General features: G+C 39.0%; 1 protein-coding gene across 3 annotated transcripts in view; it reads left to right on the top strand.

Moving 5' to 3' along the window:
* LOC144977656 (alpha-protein kinase 1-like) overlaps nt 1–7,647 on the top strand; it is a 124,201-nt gene extending 116,554 nt beyond the window's left edge. For 2 of the 3 annotated variants that reach the window (XM_078923087.1, XM_078923089.1), the window contains 3 exons: nt 3,262–3,513; nt 4,879–5,004; nt 6,953–7,647. In XM_078923087.1, the coding sequence (XP_078779213.1) occupies nt 3,262–3,513; nt 4,879–5,004; nt 6,953–7,426 (852 nt within the window). In that variant the 3' untranslated portion in view covers nt 7,427–7,647. Of the gene's footprint in view, nt 1–1,330; nt 1,516–3,261; nt 3,514–4,878; nt 5,005–6,952 lie in introns of all 3 variants that reach the window. The other variant, XM_078923088.1, reaches the window with a different exon arrangement.
* The last annotated feature ends 927 nt before the right edge of the window (nt 7,648–8,574 follow it).

Genomic DNA, 8,574 nt, shown 5'->3' with positions numbered 1-8,574 from the left:
ACACTTAACATAATTTAGGATTAGACATAACGCCTGTTAGGCGATATTACAATTTTATTCTGTCATAGACAACGCTGTTAACAACCATGTACTCATTTTACACCTGAGTACGGTGAGAGAATTTAAGTAAAGAGTCTTTTCAAAGGAATCCACAATGCGCTGCTCAGATCGGGACTCGAACCTTGGTCCTTTCGATTCGACGGTAGTCCGAGTGCCATACCACTAGACCACATAGTTGTACAGAAACAGATCAATGAGGTGTTCACAACGATCATTGTGTGAACTAAATCAAACTAATATACGATATTTCATCTCTTTGTATTTTGTTAACCCTGTCCTTACCACCCATAGGAAAATCGTCACATTCGTTACGATGTAGCCAACAATTTTCTTATTCTGATTTCATTTTGTTATAGTTATAGCTATAAAAAGTCGACACTGTGTTGCAGAGATCATTTATTTTTCTGAACAAAATATAGAATATAGATGATGATGATGATGATGATGATGATGATGATGATGATGATGATGATGATGGTGATGTTGTTGTTGTTGTTGTTGATGCCGGTTTGTTTGTTTGTTTGTTTGTTTTGTTGTTGTTTTTTTTCCGATGACTACTATGTTACTAGTGTGCATCTGTGTGAGCGTGTCTATGTCAATATTGTATTGTTATAAATGTGTAACCAAATGACAAATTGCCACTTTTTTAGGACAATATAGATATATTTTTATTATTATTATACTCGTTACCATTCTGTTTGAAAAATCTATTTTGTGTGTTTTGTGAGTATGAAGTTTCGGGTAAAATTCTGAAAATAGCTGGTAAGGAGAGAGTTAAACGAGTTATTTTTATCGTGCCCAAGAGCTTGCGAATATCTATGTGTTACTGCACGATAAAAATATAACGATTTTAATAAATACAAAGAAATGAAAGAATACTTTATTCCACCCCTACTACAAGTAAGAATATTAGATATTTTGTAACCAAATGTTATGGTAATTAGTACTGCTATTCACCATAATTTGTATCTTTCTCCTTCTGCTTGAATGACAAACGTTGGATTTGTATTCATGCGCACCAAACGATTATTCATAATTACCAATCAGCCGTCTTTCACACCTTATTTCACACCAAAAAAACGTGCGAAAATATTCTGCAATCGTTGAATAATAATTTTGTTTATTCAACGTGTTCAAAGCATTACTTAACGATTACGTATTTCCTAAGAAAGTATTGTGTTTTCCAATGAGAACGCTTGAATAAAATCGATTCTTCATGCCTCCACCCCCCCCCCCCCCCCAACCCCTACTTCTTTTCTCTCTTCTCCAGTGATGTCATTTCTCAACGTCCTTCACCTCAAGAGTAAAACCAACGCCTCCTGCCCTGACCTTTCGGGTGAAGGTTACACGGCCAGTTTCGAAACCCACTCATTTGCCAGGGGGCCGAGGAAGAAGATTTACCACGGTCACCTTGGAGGTTCAGGACCCAGGAAAGGGGAGGATGCCGTTGTCAAGGTGTGTATTTTGAATTTAAATGAGCTTTTATGTAGCGCAATATCCACTAAACGTGCTCAAAGCGCTTTACAAAGGGTCCCTGGCCAACAGCAACATTTAACATTGAGGACGGGACATGACGCCTGTTAGGCGATATTACAATTTTTTCGACAGAGACAACGTTGTAGACGGCCAGTTACTCATTTTACACATGAGTACGGTGAGAGAATGTGAGTAAAGAGCCTTCTCCAAGGACTCAACTATGCGTCCAGCGAGGTTCGAACGCAGGACCTTCCGATCCGAAAGCGAGTGTCATACCACAAGACCACGACGTAGCCGCACAATGTAAACAGTCATAAGTGCCTGCTCCTCTCGCTTTTCTGAATTAAAAATTCACCCAAATATCAAAGCAACTCAATGTCTCAATCGTTCCTATGTTACATGTTTGTGTTGAGAATGTTGGCTATTAAGCTTTAAATGCTGGCCACCTAACTTCGAGGCGTTTGTGTGTGTGTTGAACCCGTGACCTCAAGAAGTCGGGGAGAGAAGGCTGTAGTTAGGCTCGAGTTAGAAGCGACTTTTTCGGGGGGTCGTGGATAACTCATACGGCAGAGTCACGATCTCCCCGGCCAGGCGGAGTTGTCCTACCAGATTGGTCGCAGGTTCGAGCCCCCATGGCCCCCGGAGTCGATCACGGTTCGGTCCTTTTGATTGTGAAGCGCGTGCTCTACCAACGGAGCTATCGTGACCACATTTTAGCCCCTACCACTAGGTTTGTATTTTTGTTAGGATTAGATTGATAGTTGCGATGGCTTATTGGCCAAAATGGCAAGGGGTTATCTCTCTGTGGGGATATCACATAATATATTATATGGAAATAATGGAATATCTATGTGTTTATCACACGCGAAATATGTAGATACTGGAACATATTAGAGCTTACTTGTAATCAATAATGTCTGCACGAAGAATATTAATATATATATATATATATATATATATATATATATATATATATATATCGCCCTCTCTTTTCTCTCTCTATCTCTCTATCTCCCTCTCTCTCTCTCTCTCTCTCTCTCTCTCCCTCTCTCTTTGTCAATTACATACACAAACAGGCACAAACACACACACACACACACACACACTTATATATATATATATATATATATATATATATATATATATATATATATAAAAAATATAGAGAGAGAGAGATAGAGAGAGAAGAGAGGAGAAGAGATAGATAGAGATAAGAAGAGAGAGAAAAGGAGGGAGATAGAGATAGATAGATAGATAGAGAGATAGAGAGAGAGAGAGAGAGAGGGGGGGAGGATGAGGAAGAGAGAGGAGATGAGAGGAGATGAGAGAGAGAGAGAGGGGGGGGGGGGGGCGTGGAGGATGAGTTGAGAGAAGTGTTTAATTTTGATTTGGGTTCTGTTTGTTTGTTTGTTTTCTTTCTTTTTTTCTTGTTGTTGTTGTTTTTTTGTTATTTTTTTCTATCTTTCTTTCTTTCTTTTTTGTGTCGCTTTTTATTGTTTCATTCGTTGAGAAATTTATTTTAGTCTTGAGATTATGTTCTTTGTTGTTTTGTTGTTGTTGTTGTTTTTTCTTAGCTATTGTATTATTTTACAAACGATGGAATTCTGTGGGGGTTTTTGGGCAATTGCTTATAACATTATTATTGTCATCGTCGTCATCATCATCATCATCATCATCATCATCATCATCAATATCATCAACATCAACATTATATTATATCCACAGGTATTCCGGGACCAGATGGGAACAGAAGAACTATGCGACGCTGAGATAGAAAAACACCAACTTGCAAGGGACCTAGCGGAGCAATTCAACTCCCTTGTACCGGACGATAGGTCTAAATTGACCTTCACCTTGCCCATGAAGTCACGAGTGGAGGCCTTGGGTATCGCCACCCATTTCTCTCGTCACAAGCATCACCATCGGTCTATTGACAAACAGGAGTGGGTGCTGATGGAAGAGAATTTAGTCCGAACGGTACGAAATGCGCGGCTATGTGGTCTAGTGGTATGATGACACTCGCTTTCGGATCGGAAGGTCCTGGGTTCGAGCCTCGCTGGCCCGGTGCATAGTTGAGTCCTTGGAAAAGACTCTTTACTCACATTCTCTCACTGTACTCAGGTGTAAAATGAGTACGTGGCCGTTAACAGTGTTGTCGATGTCCTAAAAAAAATTGTAATATCGCCAAACAGGAGTCATGTCACGTCCTACATGTTAAGTGTTGCTGTTGACTAGGGTCTCCTTGTAAAGCGCTTTGAGCACGTTTAGTGGATATTGGGCTATATAAAAGCTCAATCAAATTTTAAAAAAAGAATATGAATGGTACGGTGTCGCGTCATGTCTCGAAAATCAAGCCATGTTAAGCGTGATCAGTGTCCGGATGGGTGACAGTGATCGTGGAAAATTCCACTCCCGACGTTCGGCATTTAGCACTTTAAACACATTGTATAACTCGACTCAGGTTTAAAAGAGTACCTGGCTACAGGCAGTGACGGATTTTATAATAGTCTGAGTACAAAGTTATCTGCCTGACGTGTGACTTGTACTCTATGGAAAGGAAATATTACGGTTCCGTGTGGCCTGCTTGGGGGAATAAATGAAATATTGTGAAGCGCATAGAGCATGGTTAGTCCGTTCTTTATAAATGTTCAAGTAATGTTATTAATATAACAATAGTTAAAGGTAAAGTTTAGAGTGTTCAAAAATGAATCCTGAATGACGTACGTTGAAAGTTAGACTTCTATTTCTATGATGATGTTATATGTTTGTGTTGAGAATATTGGCTATTAAGCTTAACTGCTGGTCAAAATTACTTCGCGATGGTGGTGTGCGAACGAATCGGCGGTCTCAAGAAGTGGGTGAGAGAGGGATCTAGAAATGACTTGGGTTTGAAACGAATATTTTTGTGTTCGTGGATAGCTCACACGGTAGAGCCACGCTCTCACCTGCCAGGCGGAGTTGTCGTACCAATAAGGTCGCAGGTTCAAACCCCACCACCGCCGCGAAAAAATTTTATTCTCTATTGTCTTCTGGCACTTTTCTACTCACTTCATATCTTGTTATTTCTATGATGATGATGATGATGATAATAATAATAATAATAATAATAATAATAATAATAATAATAATAATAATAATAATAATAATAATAATGCTATTAAGAAGAAGAAGAAGAAGAAGAAGAAGAAGAAGAAGAAGAAGAAGAAGAATTATATTCATGTGCTACAAAGAAGGAGGAAAGAAAAGCCGACATTTTGCTTACTACATCAAACCAGATTATTTGGCAACCACAAAAATAACCAATTTTCATATTTCTGAATAATGTATTTTGTCCATCCCCAGGGCGAATACCAAGTGTTTATACGAAAGACCGGCAAGAGACTCACAAACGACCCCACTAGTCTTGATGCATTCCTGCATTTTGCCTATCATGAGAGTGGTGGCGAATTTGTCATGTGTGGCTTTCAGGTAAACATTTATTATTGTGTGGCTATTGTGTGGCTAGGCTGAGTAAAACCCGAGAAGAAGATGCGGCAAGCTTCGATTCGAGATATGAGCCAAAATAGAAGATCATTATTATCATCATCATCATCATCATCATCATCATCATCATCATCATCATCATCATCATCATCATCATCATCAATTCCTCCTGAAACGTCCAAGAAAAAAATAGATAAGAAATTAAAGAAAATTGTCTGCCCGGAACTTAATAATTTATTACTATAATAAGACGTGGCGCACAACGATTTTCATATTCCCTAAAGGGACGTAATCCATGAAAAATTTGAATTTCTTCCAAATTGTTCATAATTATCTCCCTTTTAAATAATTGTCTTCCTTGCCAGGATGTGCCCAATTTCGCCGTGTTTTAAAACGTTCTTAAATTATTATAAACCATAATTTAACTATTGTAAATAATATTTTATTGGGATAATTATTTGGAAAAACAGCTTCTATGACGTTTATCCCCCACATCCCCGCGTCGCTCAGCGGTACGGTCTTTATTTCGTACCCGAAAGGTACCGAGTTCGAACATCCGTCGCTACGCTATGTGTGGCCTTGAGCAAGTCACCACCTCGCCCAAGCTCAATTTGCGGCGCTGCACTGCGGCTGACGCATGGATTATCACAGTCTTCCCTTGGAATAGACCCTAGAGACAAATTTCCCCTATGGGATGAATGTAGGGAAGTTTTTTTTTTATTTTACTTTATTTTAAAGAGATCTTTTTTGTAAATTTAAAAGATGATGTAGTGCAGAGATGCCAACCTGAAATTTAAAAAGATCGTATTATCCAGGGGAAGAAATAGAAAAATTTACTTTAAATAGTTTTATAAATAAATAATTTGCCTACAGCATGATCCAAAAATTGCTCCAAAGTCCTGAATATGGTTTCTAAGGAACTAAACTTTCCTTCTCAACAAGATTTATTGAGTCAAAGAGGCGAATGTCGTTCTGTAGCTGGAGTCAAAAAATTCCTATTTCTACGAATTTCTCGTATTACTAGGCAGGCCTGCTACTGTAGTGACCTCCAGGCCATAGTGCAATGATTTAACTACTCGGCCACCTTGCCACTTCTATTTGTAAAATTTGTTTTGTTTGTTTACGTTTATTATTGATTTCCCCTATATTAACCCTCTCCTTACCACCCATAAGAAAATCGTCACATTTGTTACGATGTAACTGTAACTAACAATTTTCTCATTTTGATTTCTCTTGTACATAACGAAATGTAAAGAAATTCTTTGATTACAACAATAAATACTAAACATTGTGTTGTAGAGCTCACTTGTTGTTTGAGTAAGAAAAGTCTATTTTTGTGCTGGGTGGGTGTGAATTTTAGGGGGGAATTCTATAAATAGATGGTAAGGAGAGAGTTAATTTCATAATTGTAAAAGCTTAGTTAATGTATGGTTTATATTGACAAGTGACTAAAAATTAACGTTTATATTGAATATCTCGTTTATCTACGAGGCGATGATGGCGGTGATGATGAGGAAGAGAAGGATCGTAAATTAACGATTACAATACAAAATGGATTTCAAAATGGTGATGGTGGGGATGAGGAGGAGGAGGGGGAGGAAAAGGAAAAAGAAGATGAAATGTACGCTATGTGGTCTGGTGGTATGACATTCGCTTTCGGATCGGAAGGTCCTGGGTTCGAGCCTCGCGCTCGGCGCATAGTTGAGTCCTTGGAAAAGGCTCTTTACTCACATTATCTCAAATGAGTACATGGCCGTTAACAGCGTTGTCTTTGTCCGAAAATTTGTAATATCGCCTTACAGGCGTCATGTCCCGTCCTACATGTTAAATGTTGCTGTTGACCAGGGAACCGTTGTAAAGCGCTTTGATCACATTTAGTGGATATTGCGCTATATAAAGCTCAATTTTCTTTTCTTTCTTTCTTTCTACGCAGGGAGTCCACACCAAGAAAGGATACAAGCTGACAACCCCGTGCTTTCACTCCATAGACCACAGGTTTGGCGATTCCGTCGACAAGGGGTATGACGGCATTGTGGAGGCTTTCTCCCATCACCAATGCAACAACTTGTGCTACGAGCTCATGGAAAAACCCGTAGCCAAACCCAAGCCGGAGGGAGAAGAAGGAGGAGGCGAGGAAGGCGTTGAAGAGGATGGCACTGAAGGAAAACGTGGGGATGATGGCGTCCATGATGATGGTGGGGGAGAGAAGGATCGTAAAATGACGATTACGTTACAAAATGGATTTCAAAATGGCGATGGCGGAGATGCGGAGGAGGAGGAGAAGGAGGAGGAGGAAGGGGAGGAAAAGGAAAAAGAAGATGAGACAAAGAAGAAGACTGCATCTCCAACTTACAGGAGTCATACAGTTACAATTGGGACAATGCCGAATAAACGACCCTCGTTTTGAGCTACAAGCCGGGACAAAATATATATATAGGGAATGAGATTAACGGAAGAGTAGCGTCCCTTGATTGGACGTCACCCATAGTCTGCGAGGACGAGACCGCATGCGCACAACCAACATGACGTTCTCTCTCTAATAACTTTTCCGCCGGGACGTCACAGACTATGGGTGACGTCCAATCAAAGGTCGCTACTCTTCCGCTAATCTCAATCCCTATAGATGCGAAACTTTGGCAATAAGATTCAAAGATGACGTCACTCAGGTCTTTGTTATTGTTTTTTGCCATCCGCGTTTATGAGTAATGCTCACTCAACTGTATTAACCAGACCATAAACGTTCATGGATACGCAGAGTTTTGTGTGTTTGTCCGTTATACTTCCGGATGGCAATGTTATGAGCTTCTTAGCCAAGCGCATACTATCTATAGTCTGATGTCACGTCCGCCCAGCAACCAGCAGCTTGGTTCTAAACGAAGAACATTGGTACTTTTTATTCTTCATGCTGGCTAGAAGTTTTCCACATGTCTTGTGATTAGAATAAGTAAAATTCAAAGCATGATCAGATTTATAATGTTTTTCTCCCCTGGATACACTTTTATGCTCGTCGGAGAAATATTTCTTAAGGTCGGTGATGGTGATAATGGCGGCGCTTAGCTGAGTCATTGGAAAAGGCTCTTTACTCACCGTACTCAGGTGTAAAATGGGTACCTGGCCGTTAACAGCATTGTTTCTGTCCAAAAAAATAAAATTGTAATATTGCCTAACAGGCGTCAGTCATGTCTCTCGTCCTACATGTTTACAAGTGTTGCTGTTGGCTTGGGACCCCTTATAAAGGGCTTTTAAGATCCAATTACATGCGGGCAAGACATGATAAATATCACCTGTGTGGATTTTAACAGATGCATTCACGTTTTTTTTTTTTTTTACTGTATTTGTTAATGGCTGAAGAAGGGTTTTGAGCCCGAAATGTTCCGGGTTTGGTAATTATATATATATATATATATATATATATATATATATATATATATATATATATATATATATATATATATATATATAATTATTATCATTATTATTATTATTTAGAAAATGTTACATTAATTTTTTGTTCATTACTTATTACTATCCACAACTCTTACAAATACTAACGAA

This window comes from Berghia stephanieae, chromosome 7 (genome assembly GCF_034508935.2).
Source record: "Berghia stephanieae isolate SIO BIC M18660-M18661 chromosome 7, UCSD_Bste_1.3, whole genome shotgun sequence".
Classification (NCBI taxonomy): Eukaryota; Metazoa; Mollusca; class Gastropoda; order Nudibranchia; family Aeolidiidae; genus Berghia; species Berghia stephanieae.
This window is presented reverse-complemented; position numbering and strand designations above follow the sequence as displayed.